General features: G+C 42.7%; 1 protein-coding gene across 1 annotated transcript in view; it reads left to right on the top strand.

Moving 5' to 3' along the window:
• MEDAG (mesenteric estrogen dependent adipogenesis) overlaps positions 1-13551 on the top strand; it is a 161150-nt gene extending 147599 nt beyond the window's left edge. The window contains exon 5 of the mRNA XM_086935141.1: positions 11958-13551. Within this exon, the coding sequence (XP_086791267.1) occupies positions 11958-12073 (116 nt within the window). The 3' untranslated portion in view covers positions 12074-13551. The remainder of the gene's footprint in view (positions 1-11957) is intronic.
• The last annotated feature ends 4030 nt before the right edge of the window (positions 13552-17581 follow it).

Here is a 17581-nt window from a genome sequence, read left to right as displayed (position 1 = left end):
TCAGGATTTGGGCCTGGCGCTACCATGCACATGATTGTGCTTCTTCTTTAGGAATGGTGCTGTGGCCACCCATATGCTGGGTGCTGGCATCCACGCAGCCATCTTTCTTCAGGGCGCCTGATGGCTGGAAGGAGCATAAGCGATCCACATGTGCTCCTCCATTTTGCATACTGATGTGCTGGTACTGGTCTGCAGGTTGGCTGTGAGTTTATAGCTGCCAGCGATCCTGTCATTTTTGCAGTTTTTACACATTAGTCGAGTTAGGAGAACAGAGCCGTAGTCTTTTTCATCATGGAACATAATAGGAAAAACGGAGTAAGGCTCTTTTCCACTGACCAAAGCGGGGAGATGGGGGAAATAGTGCAATTTCCAAGGCTCGTTAAAATCATTAATGCAGTCATCTTTTGCAGAGTTACTGTAGTATGGTATGTTTGCGAAGTGTGACACAAAACCGAAGCAGGCAATCTTTCTAAATCCAAGCATTTTGTCTCCAATCTACTTGGAAAGCTTGATCCATTCAATTGAAGGTAAAGACATCCTAACGTTTCCTACAGGCGTGTGAGCATTTTCATCTGTTCTGGTTACACTTAAAAAATCAGATTTAAGGATTCAGTTCATCGGGTGCAGTGTAAATTCTGATTGAAGTTTTTGAAGTAGATTGTTGGCACCAAGTAGTTCCTGAAACTGTAGACTGTCCTCTTTCTAAATGATCTTAGGATTGTGAGGTTTCAGATCACTTAATAGTTGGGCAGGTCCTTGGAGGACTGCTGTTGACTTTTTTTTGCAGGAGATTGCTATGGCATGTTCAGACAATTGTATCCCAGTATTTCACAATTTTAGCATTGCATGTATCCAAAAGGTTCTCAAAGACACATTTATATTTTTCCAGAATGGGAAGCTCAATAATTGTGAAAGTTTTTTAAACATAATGCATTCGATAAACTGTTTTTTGTAGTAGGTTTAATTGGATCGTTTAGTAGCTTAGTGGTATCCTTCTATATCATGCCCTACCCATGTGAGATTTGCATTTGTGCCATCTTTATTCCAAATGTAATTTCTGAATGTCAGAGTTGGAAGATGTAGATTTATTCAATCAACTGATAAATTATTTGTAGACTGCACTTCTCTTTTTCTGCGTATGGGCGGTGGCATTTGTATGAAGATTCAGAAGCAATTGATAAGAGATTACTGGAATCAAGTGGGAGTACTGATCCTTTGAAGTGCTTCTCCAATGCGGGCATGGTTGCTTTTTTTAGGATCCTCATCCAAATTGTGTTTGATGCAGAACTGATTGATGGGAATCTGTGAATGTGTGTGGACTCAGATCATCTAGTGGCCACGGCAGAAAAGAAGGTGTGTACATAGATCACCCTCATCTTTTTTCAGTGTGAAGAGATGGTCCTTTGTGTGACCAGCTCTGTGCCTAGGAGTGTGAACGGCTTGCTCGAGCTCCATTAATCCTCAACAAGTTGCATTGCTATTACTTGTCGTCTACCCAGATGTGGAGGTCACCAAGGCAAAGTACCGATTTGGCTATGGGTTTAAGGTGTTAGGCAAGGTTGAGAATTTCATAAAGGAATGGCAAATAATAGCCTGCTTTTCTTTAGATGACATGAAAGATCACAGACTCATTGGCATTGATTATGTACCCTAAGATGAAGTGTTTGAAAGAGGATCTGGTTAGTGAGAATAATTCGGTGGTCATCATGCCTGTATTGTATAATGTGGCTAACTTACTGGTACTTCTGTTCTCCATATTTAAAAGTAATCTTGTAGACCAGTAGCTGCAATTTATCAATTTTATTTATTTAATTATTTATTTTTAAAGTTTTATATAGCGCGAACAAGATCTTCGCAGATATCAGAGCGCTTTACATAGAAGGGTACATGAGGGAACATAGTCAAACAAGTAAATCAATAGATCACACAGTACAAATAGTACAAATAAGTGACTGCAAAGCCAATCATGTGAGTAATAAGACAACTCAAACAAATACGTAAAGGAGTCAAACATGTAGTACGGATCGGTGCTGGGTGTTAATAGGGTTCGAGATAGTAGTTCAAGTGTATTTAGCCATGAGGATAGCTTTTACTTCTTTTTTAAAGAGTGTAGTGGAGGAGATAAGCCTGGTTTCGGGAGGGAGTGAGTTCCAAATCCTAGGCGCCATTCCTGAGAAGGAGCGCTTGTATGTTTTTTCCTTCCGAAATCTTCGAGGTTTCAGCAGAAGATTGTTTGTGCCTCTCGTGTTTCTAATTCCCCCAGAGATTGTCAATTTCTGAGCGAGGTAGCCGGGTGAGTTTAGGTGTACTGCCTTGTGTGTCATGCAGGCTATTTTCAGATGTATTCTGGCTTCAAAAGGCAGCCAATTCAGGGATTTCAAGTCAGGGGTAATGTGGGAGTGCTTTTTTGACCCAGTGATGAGTCTCGCTGCAGCATTTAGAGAAGCTTTTAGTGGTGCGGTTGTAGTTAGGGGGAGTCCGCAGAGGGCGGTGCTGCCGTATTCAATTTGTGGGTTGACTAGAGCTTGTACTGCGGTTTGGAAGTCTTTGGCTGGGAGGAAGGGTTTAAGTTTCCTCAGAGTATTGATCTGGAAGTTCGCTCCCTTTGTTGCCTTGCTGATATGTTGCTGCATGTTGAGATTGGTGTCGAGTGTTATGCCTAAAGATTTTGCTGAGTCCACGATGGTGGGTTGGACATTGAGTGCGGTTAGGAGTTTAAGCCAATGTTGAGTGGTGGATATCTTCGCTGGAGGGGAGATCAGGAGGAACTCTGTTTTCAGGGCATTGAGTTTGAGGTGATTATCGGCAAGCCAGGATTGGGTGCATCTGATTGTTGAGTTCAGGAGCAGGATGTCATTGGGTGATTGTAATTTGAGGTAAAGTTGGGTGTCATCGGCGTACATGTGAAAGTGTACATTGGATGCTTGTAGCAAGGTGGTGAGAGGTTCCATGACTAGGTTGAACAAAGTTGGGGATAGAGAGGATCCTTGGGGGACGCCTAGCGTTACAGGTATTGGCGAGGACATCAGGTTGTTGCTCTTGAATTTCTGCGACCTGTTGTGAAGAAAGGAAGTGAACCACTTGAGGACAGTTCCAGATAAGCCCATTCTTGTGTTTAGTAGTTCTAGTAGATTCTCATGTTTAACGGTGTCGAATGCTGAGGGGAGATCAAGAAGTATGAGGAGGCAGGTGTCGTTTTGGTCTAGCATTTGAAGTGCGTTGTCAATTATGTGAGTCATAGCAGTTTCTGTGCTGTGTCCTGCTCGGAAACCTGACTGGTGAGGGTTGAGGAGATCGAATTGCTCAATGTGTTTAGTCAATTGTAGTTGTGCGCATTTTTCCAGCAGTTTGGCGAGAGTGGGGATATTGGTGATGGGACGGTAATTGTTGAGATCAGAGGGGTCGGCTGTAGGTTTCTTTAGTAGAGGTGTGACCTGACCAACTTTGAGGGAGTCAGGTATGTTTCCTTGTTGGAGAGAGCTGTTGATAATTTTAGTCCAGAGAGGGAGAAGCAAAGGGGTAAAGTCTTTTACTGCGAAGGCAGGGAGGGGGTCCGTGAGGTGATTGGATGGTTTCAGGGTGCTGAGCAGTTTGCCAATTTCTTCTTCCGAATATGTGCTGAAGGTTGACCATGTAGCATTGTTTTTTGGTTCAGTGGGTGCTAGGCATTGGGGTTTGGAGTAGAGGCTTGCGTCAATGAGGAGATCGCTTTTTATTTTGTCAGTTTTTTGGATAAAGAAAGCAGCGAAGTCTTCACAGGAGGGTGCCTCATGCACAGTGTTGAGTGGTTGTGGTTGCTCCTTGGATTGTGACTTGATTAGCTCAAACAGTTTTCTCGGGCGGTTTTTTGCTTGGTCGAGTTGGAGGCTGAAGAAGTCCGATTTTGAGCGTTTTATTTTCCTGAAGTAGGCGTTTCTCTTTTTCTTCAGATCTTTTAGGTGCATTGCGGAGGGAGCAGATCTCCAGGTCCGTTCTGCCATTCGCATGTCTCGTCTATCCTCGTTGAGACTCCCGTCGTACCATGGTTTTGAGATTTTAGTAGAGACTCTTTTTAGCTGCATAGGTGCAGCCTCATTAATTATAGAGGTCATAGCGTTGAGATAGTGGTCAGTCAGAGTTTGGACGTCCATGGCGCCTGTAGGTGGGAGTAGGAGATTGCAACTGTTAGGGTGCAAAGAGCCTGGGTTGAGCTTTTTCGAATCTCTTTTCCAGACTTTGGGCTTGGAGATTTGAGCATGGTTGACTTTTTCATTGATAAAGAATGTGATAATATGATGATCTGACCAGTCACAGGGTTGGATGGATTCGAGTTGGATAGAGTCCTCTTTGGAGATGATCAGGTCGAGGGTAGAACCTTTCTCGTGGGTCGGGCTGTTGCATATTTGGGTGAGGTTAAGGGCATCGAGGACATTTTTAAGACTATTTACCACCGCGTCGTTGCGGTCATTCCAGTGGAGGTTGAAGTCACCAAGGTATATTTGGGTGAGCTGCCATCCGGAATTGGTTGAGATCATATCCATGATTTGTTAGGAAAAGGTGAGGTTGTCCCTGGGTGGGTGGTAAATGCTGTGAAGAGAGCATATCGGTTTGCCCTCACTAATAATGTCAAGGCCGATGTATTCCCAGGATGTTGGGGATGGTAGGGATGTGGAATTGACTTTCTGAACAGAGAGGTTGTTCCTGTAGATGCATGCGATTCCACCACCTATTTGGCCTGTTCTGTCGAGCCTGATAATGTGGTAGTTGGGAGGAACCAGAATGTCCATAAAGGGTGTCGAAGATTCAGTTAGCCACGTTTCAGTCAGGATGATTAGGTCAAGGTCCCGCGATAAGAGGAGGTCAGCAATGGCTGCGGAATGTTTCGTGGCCGATCTGCAGTTGAGAAGAGTGCATTTGAGACGGGGTGTGTAGAGGGTGTTAGATGGTTCTAGCGAGAGAGGGACTTTTCTAAGGTTATTGGGGATGGAGAATCTGCTGTTTAGTGTGGGTGGTCTAAGGGGATTTGGGTGTATTGTGGGAATGCTGCGGTGTGGGGTGGTTGTGTGAATTTGGGGGGCTGGGTCATAGGAGCGGAGAAGGGTGAGTGTGTCGAGGTCGGAAGATGAGTTGTGGGTGCGGCGAGGGCGGTTGTTGCGATTAAGAGCTGGGATTGAGGTCAGATTGGGGGATAGCTGAGTGCGAGAGTTAGTCGGAGGGGTGGGGGACAAGTTGGGCGGGGAGGTGTAGATGCGTGAGGGGTTGCAGGGGCGATGCGGTGGACGAGGGCAGTTGCTGCGGGCAGTTGCTGCGCCTATGAGCAGGGATTGACGCCTGGTGTGGGGCGTGATGAGGGTGGGAGTCCGCCGGCGGAGTAGGGGACAAGTTGGGAGGGGAGGTGGAGGTGGGTGGGGGGTGTATGGGGTGTGTGGAGAGTATTTCTTTGATGGCGTGTATGTCTTCTTTGATGTGAGTGAGGGTGGCCGTGATGTATTCCATCGTAGGGTAGGTGGTGGGGGTGGGGGTAGCAGTCAGGGGTGAATGGATGACCAGGGAATTCGTGTGCAGGTGGGAGAGAGGGCTGGTGTTCGAGCAGGTCTGCGTTGTGTTGGTGTGCGGGATGGAGTTAGGGAGGCAGGAGGTTTTGGGCGGGAGGGGTGTGGATGAGGTAGGGAGGAGGTTGGTGTTATGGGTGAGGGCATTGGTGGTAGGCGGGGGGGTCAAGGTGTAGGCTGGGAGACTGATAGCCATGGTGGGGGTGTAGGGAGGGTAATGGGGGCTGAGAGTAGGAGGGGAAGTGGGATTGGAGATGGTCCTGTTGAGGGGAGGGGGAGTTAAATTAAGAGAGGGGGTATGTTCTGCGAAGTTGGTTAGAGGGTAATGAGGACTGAGAATGGGGGGGGATATAGGGGGGGAATTGTGCGTGTTATTCTGGTGCTGGACTAAGTTAGGTGTGTTATGGGTGGGAGCTGTGCTGTCAGCGGCGAGCGGGGTGTTAATGCCCGCTGTAGGTGTGATAGGAGTGTTGAAGGTATGTGTGGAGATCCGCGAGTTGGTAATTGTATTTTGTTAAGTAACAGATCTCATGCTCATCATCTAAAGATTTATAGTTACCAAAGATACTAAAGATATATAGTTATTTAAAGAACAGAAGATACCAACGAACATTGTGATTGTGGTCATCAGGGCCGGAATGGCCGTAGCGGGCTCCCGGCATTTCCTCGGTGGGCCATAGGGTTGGGTGCCGGTTCTGTGCCCACGTTGGGCGCTTTTCTTACTGGGGGCCAGTTTTGCAGCAGTGCTGCAATATCATCCCCCTGAAAGAAACGCAGGAGTGGTGCTTTCTGCTAGCACTTCCCCCCACACCTCTCTCCCAGGGCCAGTCAAGCAGCAATCTGCCATGGCTTCCTGCTGTTCTCAGTCCAGCTCTGGTGGTCATATTACCTATCTTTGAGATTTACTTTAAGCTATGGGCAGTAACCCTGCCATACATTATAAGGATATTGGAAGTCACCTAGTAGTTCCATGACCATACAGAGGAGCGAGGCCAAAGGCTGAGTTTCTTTATAAGGTTATGGAACTCAGAGGTGACTCGCCATATCCTTATCATGTATGGCGGGGGTACTTTATTCCGTAAAATACATGGTCACACCATCACCTTTCCCACAAACCACTTAAATCCTTGGTTCTGATCTCTTTCATATAAAAGAGATTGCATTATTGCAAACATGAAGAATAAAACTACAATCTTCGCTAAATTCAACACATCAATTTATTTTTTATTTTTTGCTAAATAATATTACAAGTAGTATAATATTAGTAGACACAGGTTCGTTTTTTTTTTAAAAGGTGCAGTAGAAATATGCAGAAAAATGCTAGCTTTTCTATGATTACCAAAGCAGTGCACAAAAATTGTTGTTGCCATAAATAGCTCCTTTCTGCTTATCAATGTACAGATAGAAAAACAGAGCAGAAGAAATAAAAGCAAAGCTTTGTTTTTCCTTCTTTAAACATCTGCATTAATTATGCCCCATTTCTGACCGGCCTTTCCCCTCAGCTTCTGGCTCTGGTGCAGGCGTTGTGATATTAGAACTCAACTGTAAAAACTTATTACAGTTGAATTCTGACGTTGTTTCTTTGTAATCGGTCAATGTGTGCATCACAAGTCTCTGGTTATAAAGAAAACAGAGAGGGGTGTTTATAAAGGGATTACAAAACCCCATGTATTATAAAGCTACAGTTTAGACCCCTTCATACTTGCACATTCACTAACAGCTACACACACAAATGGGAGACGGCGGGAGCCGGCACAGGTAAACGGGGTGGGGTGGGAGGGGCTAAGTCGACAGACAACAGCATACGTATAATTAAATAAATAAATAATACCTATTCCGGCAATTGTCGGCTTCCCCACCCTGTTGCGCTCTGGCCCGCCTCACCACAATTACCTCTGCCGTCCGCCGATGATGGGAGAGTACAAACCACCTTGATAAGCATTATCTGAAACCTTGGCCTTTTAAAGGTAGTGGCAGCTGGAAAAAAGAATTGATTTCGATGTTCGAGCTGTCATCGTGCTACGCAGCAAGGGCAGTGCTAATTTAACTCCCTGAAAAAATATCTTACTGATATTGGCATATGCCTCTCTATTTACTGAGGTGGTCATGAGGAGCGGATCCCAGCGTGGTCCGAGATTCTGACCTTGATATAGTTATATTCAAAGACCACTTCGGTTGACCAGGAGATGAGTTGGAAGCCAAGGCAGCCTAAGGACTCTCCTGCATAATCAACTAAGAGGGCATTGAGAATCTGTGGAGTTGCAACAAATTAAAGGGCCTCTGTGTTAGTAAAGTGTGGCAACATCAGAAAATGTTTTAGGTGAGCCTGTCACCAGTAGGATCAGGGCCGGACTGGCCGTAGCAGGCATCGGGCATTCCCTTGGGAGCTGGAAGGGTGGGGACCAGTTTATAGCTGTGGGACCGGATTTGTTACTGGGGGGCGGTTGTGTTGCTATATTGGCCCCCAGATACAAACACAGCGGTGCAACCCCGCCGACCCCCTGCCCACGGGTTAGTATTGATGCTCTGACAAAAGTGCCAGGCCTGCTTTGAGATCCAGTCCGGCCTGAGTAAGGTTGGAGTTATGTTTTATTGCTATTATTGAGAGTCTGGTCTAGCAGGATAGTAAATCGAAAACATTAATAATTGATATCATACCACCACCTCAAAACTTAAATAACAAGGTTCTAAAAAAGAAAAGTAATTACGTTTTGTAGATCTAGATTTGTGTGAACATCATATGATGCAAGTGATAAGGGTACTAACCAGTAAAATTGGTCTCTGGAACACTTATATACTCATGATTTCACATGTGCGCCTCCAGGAGGCATGGTCACTAAAACTAGGACCCTCTAACTATCTAATGGAGTCCATTTAACTGATAGTTAATTTTTAGCTAACCGTTGGTTTTAAATGTTTGTGTAATGTTCGCAGAATGGAAAAGTGTGTGTGTGTATATATATATATATATATATCTCTCCTCCTTGCCTCGGAAGATCGTCACCGCCTCCAGACCAACGGGTGTCTCGCCTGAAACAGAGACCTCCGGTGCCGGGTCTCTTAAATTTAACGGAAGCAACGAGTAGAAAAACCACCCGCTGGCGAGACTGCGTACCAGACAAATTTGTTTATTTGTCAACCCTCGGACGCGTTTCGCCTGTCCCGCAGGCTCGTTCACCAAAGTTTCATTACAAACATTCACCTTTTAAAGTGCAAAAGTGTTGGGTCACGTGATCGGAAACCAGGTTACAACAGTAGGAATGGAAGAAAGACTTATGGTTACTCCCATTACCAATTCAGTAAAATTACTGTTCAACAATTCATTGATAATGCATTCAGCAGCTTAAATATCACTTTAAAGTATTTTAAATTCATTGTTGCATTGTTAAAAAGCCCGCATACGGAGAACAATTTTGATGAAAAGGGGGGCATTCCGACAAGGCATGTGTATACATTATCTGTGCTGCCCGATATTACAAAGAATCTCAATCTGAAATTCACTAGTGAAATCAGCACTACTTCCTTAAATTTCCTAGATTTAACAATCTATGTGAAAAATGGCCGACTGCATTCTCAGCTATTCAGAAAACCCACAGCAGGGAATACACTGCTACACGCGGACAGTTTCCATCCTAATAGCCTCATTAGAAGCATCCCCTATGGGGAAAGTCTGCGTGTAATACGTAACTGCAGTGATGCTGAAATGCAGGAAAGGGAGCTTAACCACATGCGCGCTGCTCTGATTCTGCTGCTATGCTGATATTTTTAAAAACCCATTGTTCATGACGAGCTGGGCTCGTCATCAGTGTTTGAGGAGGCTACACCATGACGAGCCCAGCTCGTCATCAGCCTCGAAGGGGTTAACACCCTTGAGGAGAGGTTCAAAGCTAGAGGCTACTCACACTCTAATATCACAAGTGCGATACGGAAGGCCAAAATGAGAAGCAGGGAAGACATCCTGTTCAAGAAACCCCTTGAAAACAATGCAAAGGATCATTCCGTGAACCAAATTAGGATGATCACGACCTATAACAAACAACACAAGGCAGTGAGGGGTATAATCAATAGGCACTGGCATCTTATAGCCAACGATCCAGTGCTTGAAAAAATGGTGAAAAAGAGACCCGAGATTACCTTCAGAAAAGCCAGATCCTTCAAACAAATGTTGGTCTCCAACATGCCACCGGCAGCACCTCAAAAACAAAAAAGCGGGGTAGACTGGCTTAAAAGGAAATCAGGCTTTTAAAATGCTCAAAATGTAAGGCGTGCACTGCGGGAATTAATACCCGCACATACCAAGCTGGAATCTCAAAAAGAATAAAATCAATAAAAGGTTTCTTTAATTGCAAAACGGACTATGCTGTCTACGTGCTTCAATGCCCTTGCGGGTTGGGATACGTGGGCAGCACAATCCACCCAGTCCATGTACGCATCTTACAGCATATGAGAGCCATTAAGCATGTAGACCAAACGTACCCTGTGGCCCGGCACTTTGAGGCGTTCCACAATCAAGATGTATCAGGGCTCTGCTACTTTGTTATTGACTCCATTCTGAACAGCATACGGGGCGGGGATCGCCTACAAAAATTGAGGCGCTTGGAATCCAGGTACATCCTGGAACTCAATGCCAAGGCCCCTGGGGGCCTTAATCTGGAAGAGGACTTAAAAACACATCTTTAGAGAGGGATCTCTCTAAGATGTGATTGAGTCTACATTGACATATGAAATTGTTCTATGGGTTCTGTGCAAATTCTAGAAAATGGGGAGAGGCAAGTTGATGATCCCCGCTCCTTCTATGAAGTTGTTGATGTCTTTAATTGCACAATTTGGTTTAAGTGTGGCACATGTATTTTGGGCAAATACCGGTAACCAGTTGAAATGTAACTGCCCACTTGGGCTGTATTCTTTGTAATATCGGGCAGCACAGATAATGTATAGTTCTGTAAAAATATGTTGCATTTTAATATACTGATTGCACTAATTGTGGGGTTAGTTGCCCACTTGAGCGTTAGCCAATAGGACAGATTTGTTGAAGTCCGAGCGAGATTGTGCAAGTATTGTGAGCACTTTTGAAATTTTAGGGTTAATAAAGTTTTAGTAAACTCAGGAGAAGGGGAAAAAACATTAGCGCTTGAACCGACAACCTACACATGCCTTGTCGGAATGCCCCCCTTCTCATCAAAATTGTTCTCTGTATGCGGGCTTTTTAACAATGCAACAATGAATTTAAAATACTTTAAAGTGATATTTAAGCTGCTGAATGCATTATCAATGAATTGTTGAACAGTAATTTTACTGAATTGGTAATGGGAGTAACCATAAGTCTTTCTTCCATTCCTACTGTTGTAACCTGGTTTCCGATCACGTGACCCAACACTTTTGCACTTTAAAAGGTGAATGTTTGTAATGAAACTTTGGTGAACAAGCCTGCGGGACAGGCGAAATGCGTCCGAGGGTTGACAAATAAACTAATTTGTCTGGTACACAGTCTCGCCAGCGTGTGGTTTTTCTACTCGTTGCTTCCGTTATATATATATATATATATATATATATATATATATATATATATACATATATTATTTTTTTTTCTTTTCTTATTAGTTTGTGAAGTGGTAAAAGCAGGAAGACAATTCATGTTACCAGAAGTTTCAAATAACAAAATTAGTTTGTGACAATAGAGCTATTTTCAACTGAGTGTTCGCCAGTGTTCTATGTTATGTGACGTGTGTTCCGATTTGGGGCCTGCAGAATGCAAAGTATTTTCTCACAACCTTGCCATATTTCTTGCAAAAACTGTACGTGAAGGCGATTGCTTTTTCGTACTAGGGCTTTTTCATCGAAATTGAGATGTATACATCAGTTCCAATATCACAAACCCCAACATTTACCAAAAGGTTCTTGCATCTTAAATGTGCTGCAGGAAGCCTTTTTTGAAACATTGTGGGCTTATTTTTCGGACAAGAGAGCCCTTCCCTCGCAAGTGCAAGGGTCACTCATGAGGAATGCATATCAAGAACGGCTCACATCGCTCCTGGCACATCCAGTTTCAGCGCTGAACCATGAAAGAATTGCACAAAGCTGAAGGGAAATCTAGGAGCTAGATGAAGGCCTTTAATCTGGAATGTTGCGAAACATTGCTTGCATCTTGCAACTTCACACAATCGTAGCCCAGATTACTGTAATCTTTGGAGAAGGTGAGGTGAAATTTTGCAGGATCAGAGTTATAAAAGGGTGTTCTTTTTCTTTAATCAGACGCTATTCTCCTGTCAAGGATAGTCCTTTGCTAGAGAGTCCTTTGATCCCATACAAAGATGTGTATTTCTCGTATATAACTTTTTTTACATGGCATGTTTGTGGCTCACAAGAATGATAATGTGGTTTTCTGTCCACTATCCTAATTTTTGTGTGTCCTCTGTGATTTTCCAGGCTCAATGGATGACAGCGCCTTTGATTCACACAGACCTTCTTTAGCGAATCCTGAAGATTTTCCGAGACAACAACGCGTTGAGTTTGCTGATGACCGACCACTCGTTTTCGACTAAGAGGAATCCGATCTGGATTTGAAGAAATGAACAGACTAAATGATACATATGGCGACTTCATGCCCCAAGCAAGTCATTTTCATGCTGGGGAGATGCTGAGCGGCCATTTGTTCAAGACTTTAAGACGTATTCCACTAATAAGCCGGACCCTTGTACATTTAATGGAATCACACTTTTTGCCAGTGGTGTGCACTGTAGTCCTAAATATATTAAAAAGGTGAAAACATATAACTCATGCAGCTAAGCTGCTTTGACTACCTTCCCCACAAGAGAAGAAACTAAGATGATTCTCTTGCAGTGGAGTGAAACAAAGACCTCGTCATTGAGTGCAAACCCATGCACAGTTAATCGCATGTTCTTCTAGTCGCATTGTGCACTGTGTTCAGGCAACTGGAAAGCGTAACTAAACGGCCAAATTTAAATGAGCACCTGGTCGCTTTATAAGGTGCATGTTAAGTGCATCCACTAATAGTGATTGGATTCATTGCATTTATTCTACCTCCCTAGTGTAAATTTAGCACTTTCCATTTCCAGTCTGCCCACATTCCATGTTTGGCTTGCTAGGTTGCGACCAGTCGAATAACAAGTTACTGCATGTATCTACTAGATCTAATGCAAGAAGTGGTGTCTATGCGATGTACAAGCTATGTTCACGCGATCCATCATTTTGCATCGCAAGCAATGTCATACTGTTATGGGCTGTGAGGGTTATAAAGTCTAATTTAAAGGGCACGCGTTCTAAGGAGGTGTATTATATGTCTACCCTCAATGCCAGTCTTGACCCTGACTTTAAAGCAGGGCCTACAGTCCACGTTTGCAGCCAGATACAGTGAATATCATGTGATTGTAGGCCTTGCTGCCTACAAATTGCTTCCAATGGAACATACGGGACATAGAAGGCTGCATTTACTTAATAGTGGTGCTAATCAACTTTCCGTAAAAATAATACATTTACCGTGAAGGGGCTCATGAATGCCATCGGTGCTCATCTAGTAACACCATAATAATGGAAACAATGCATAGATTCAGAAGATATCTTGGGTGCATTGTTTTAGCCACTGTTTAATCTCAGCACATTCCCTAATTAATTATATATCATTACATTCGTTTTTACAAGCTATCATTTTGTACAGTAATGTAACATTACTGTTTCGTCCCAGGATATGGCATCTGTGAGCAAACTCCTAGAGCAATACTGCACATCAATATATCGAAGTACTGTTGGCAGTCTGCTTAACTGGCACAAGAGTTTAGGACAAATATATACAGTGTTTAAGCATGAATAATATTATGTTACAGTTATGAACAGCGTAGTGCTTCTTCTCTACTCATTTGCCTGCTGCCTACTCCGATTTGCATATATTTCTACTGTTCACAAGCGATTGCATACCACATTGCTGTATGTTGGCTGCAGCGTAAGTTACATTCCCTATCGTTTGCACTTTGAATAAATGTATGCCGTTTGTGCTAACCAGGAATGTTTGTAGTTGCATTTTTGAAGTTTGTGCATCTTATTCCCTCTTCTGTGTTTTTTTCTCCAAGTAATATGTATCAAACATTGTTTAGTACTATGTGGCAATGTCATGGATACTATTCAGTTGGATAGAGTTGAATAGTTTGCTTGCTAATGCCGCTATGCCAATTACCAGCTGCATGAATTGTGGTTGCTGGCCACAAAAAATGCACCATCATGCTGCCGTATTTGCAGCTATGCACAGGTGTGTGTGTATCTAGCTGTCTATCTATACCTACCTACCTATCTATCTATATCTATATATATATTGCATACATCGGTGCTTTTATTGCACAAAATGAAAATCTCTTGTTTCACAGGAAACTGGAATGTGTAATGGATCCCTGTGAAATATGGGTGTCAACATCATGATGGCAGTCCCAAAACCACTTTGTAAATAAAGCTTTACCATTGTCAAGGTTGCTACAATATTAGGATTGTGCAGCATGGGGGAGTAAATTATGTTACAATGTTAGCTAAATTATGCAGTGACAATGCCAAATATCTGGCACATTCTCTGGCAGTATTATTTTCATCCCTTCTAGATCGAAACAACATTTTTGAGAAATTTGTAAATTATAAAGCAAATGCAGTAAATACTTCATTATTTGGGAACACTGCAACCACGTAATTGCATAAATCCACAAGCCATCAACTTTGTTCATTTTTTCATTATTACTTCATACATGAAACGTAAAGAAAAGCTATATATTCAAATTCTAGTAAGTGCAGTACATTTTGTTCAAGGTAATTACCGAACATAAACATGAAATATAAAAAATAGATAACGGGTAACGTGTAATATATGTCTAACAGTGCCACCTGGGGGTTCTGGTACGTTTACAGAGCACTCAACCTTCATCCTTGTGGAATATGATGTCACCTGAAACCCTAGATGGCAGTCTTGTACCATATTACACAATTAAACAGTGTGTACCCTGCCAAGGTAGAAGTGCGGCCACAGTAATATGTTCTGTGAGGCTTAAAAAGAGTTAAACACACACAAAAAGCCTATAGAGAGAGCCCAAGCGTTGCATCAAGATCTAGACCTGCATGCAAGCACACTAGCTTGATGGTCCAATTTCTTTTTTTTTTAATGCACCAGTAAAGCATTATAGATTGGAGCAATACGGGTCTATAGCAACCAAACTTGCTGCCGCTCGTAATTGGTCACTGCCACTTTTTTTGTAGACAGAAGATAGTCATGGTAGCGACCACTTCTCAGCAATCTAAACATAATTTATAAATATCTAAGTAAATGTTTACATGTTTTCCTCTATAAATTTTTTGTCTCTAAACATTGTCATTTACATTGAGCACTCTATTGGGACACTTCCAATTTTTTGGTACTACTTGGGGGTGGACGTAGCTTGTGTAATTCAGTGTAGTGTAATCACTAGGACGTACCTAAAACTTCAGTGAGATTATGCTTGAATAGTGCGTGAAGAGTAATTCTGCATTTAGTGTCATTTTGTAGTACAAAAATGCTCCACAATTATGCATTATGCGCTAAGAAACCCCTCTAAATGCAGCAGAGCACAAATAGCGGGGGCAGGCAGTTGCTCACACTCAGTGAATGTGTTCTTTCTTTAGGATTTTTTCCTCCAAATTACTCTCAATTACATGAGGAGTAATTGCGTAATTATTGGTAATTCTGCGTCAAAGAGTAACTCGGAATTAACGAAAATAGGCCAATTACTCTAGCGTAATTGAAATTACGCCCAGGCTTAGTTACTACACTTCCTGTGGCATATTCACTCCGAATTTTGTGGACCATAATTCATTTATTTCTACAAGCACGTGAAGTATATGACACTAATTATATACACAGACGAAAAGTGATTGACTAAACTCAGATTTGCTGTAATTACACATTTTTCTTGTGTACATTTGTGAACCAACCAACCTTGCCAAAGTTTGATGTGTCATTACTTTTGTGTAAATATTTCGGTTGTGCCACGTCTTTTTATCTTCTTCCATTCATTTTCAGCTTCTATCTTTTTGTGCAAGACTGACCTACATTGCAAATATTAATACACATTATCAACAGTTTTGTAGGTGATGCCACATGCTTGGGACACTTTTCTTTATTAATATTATCTTCCGGTCCATTGTAGGCATCTTTAAGCCAGTCTACATGTATTCTCAACATTGATGTTTTGTACTCTCCAAGTTTTTGACTTATTGTTCCCCATTAACTAGGCTTTACTAACTTGCAATTTCTGACAAGACTGCCTTCTGAGACTGGCAAAACAGCATCTGACTGTCTCTGTCACTCAACCCACACTCTTCTGGGCAGTCTCCACATATATGTGCCATGACTTTTCCCATGTGGTAACCCCTCTCCCTGCATCTCTCATCCAGGATCAGTAGAGCGTCCCTACCACCACTAGGAATATGAACCCCTGTGCTAGTTCCCCAAGCCACCTCAGGAACACTGCACATCACTGGAGCTACCTCATAAACCTGAACCCCATGGTTTATGTTAACCCCCCCCCTTTAAGTCAGGCACCAAATCTCTGGGTGTGTGTAGTTCTCACTCAGCACTAAACACTATATTTTTGTTGCCACCATCTGAGCTGGTCTCTTCTCTCCTGGCTGTCACCTCCGTCTCAGCAGAGCTCACTTCAGTTCACAACAAAAGTTTATTTGGACTTGACATTCCTTTTACATTTAAAATCTCCATAAATACAAACTCCTAAAATCAAATTTCTTGAATAAAATCTGTCATAAAATTCATACATTTAAAATTCATTGGCCCGTCTATCATTCCGTGTAGCGTAGTATATGTCATATGAGATTTTTAAAACAAGAATTTCAGTTCAATTCACATTTAAGAGTTTCTTTAACTTTCTGGATGAACTTCCTCATAGCGCCAGCTGTATCTAAATTACTAATTTCAGTTAGAAGATCTACTACATGTACCCTATTTTTACTACCATACTTTTAAAAAATTGGGCGTAAAAACACTTTCGTAAATCCAAAACCTTTTGACAATCCAGTAAAATATCAAACGTTGTTCCCAAAATACAAAACACATTTTCCCTTGCTATCAATCATTGCTCTTTCTACTCTGTTGTTAGTATAACAAGGGTTAACACCAATTCTTAACCTTAGTAATTCTCTTCTTATCCAACAACAGGGTAGTCTATCCATATAAGTTAAATTTTGTTTATTTTGCCACATGTTAGCCATTAAATTACAGATTTTTTTCCCAAGAGAGAATCTTGGTCCTGGGCTCGAGATTTCTCTCCCCTGGGCCCTAGGTTCCCTCTTATCATTCTCAATTTGTAAAGTCTGAGGGCACAGCTTGATACTCATAATTCTACAAGTTTTAGCTATAGTTCCTCTTATCCCTTTTGCCCATGTTAGCTCGCTCTTCAGTATCTCGTTTCTACACCACTGTGAGATTTTATGTTCTTCCCCACCGCCCAGGGGCTGCCATAATCTTAATAGCGCCACGAGCTACACACTATTCCTTTTTCTTATCTAAGACAATCATGGCCTCAAGCCTCTCGAGCTCCACATCAAGCTCTCTCATTCTCAATTCATGTGCCAAAAGAAACTTCCTTTCTTCAAAGGCAAGGGTAGCTTCCTTGTCTTTTTCCATTCCCAGTTTCCTCATCTGGAGCTTCAGCAGCTCTAGTTCATTGCTTTCTGACCCTTTGGTTCTCCCCCATTTCTCTGGAGACAAATTCCGGGAAGAATGTTTGCTGCCAGCCCTAGAGGCTGCTCTCCCAACAGGCAAATCCTCAGATCTGAAGCCACCCTCTGGCACACCCCAATCCACATCTGTATCATCTTCCTCCCCAGCTTCTCTGGCCTTCCACGAGGCCCCCAGGGCCTTCTGTAGCTCCTCTTTCCTAGAGTTGTTCCTCATGGAACATCCAAAACTCTTCAAGACCTGCTTGACTTGAACTACTTTTTCAATATCAAGCTCCAATTCTGCTCCCTCATTTGCAGGTTTACCTTTTAGAGAAATGGTGTGTGGAGAC

The sequence above is a fragment of the Lissotriton vulgaris genome, chromosome 8, assembly GCF_964263255.1.
Source record: "Lissotriton vulgaris chromosome 8, aLisVul1.2, whole genome shotgun sequence".
Classification (NCBI taxonomy): domain Eukaryota; kingdom Metazoa; phylum Chordata; class Amphibia; order Caudata; family Salamandridae; genus Lissotriton; species Lissotriton vulgaris.
The sequence above is the reverse complement of the archived record's forward strand: the minus strand, read 5'-3'. Positions and strand labels throughout refer to the sequence as shown.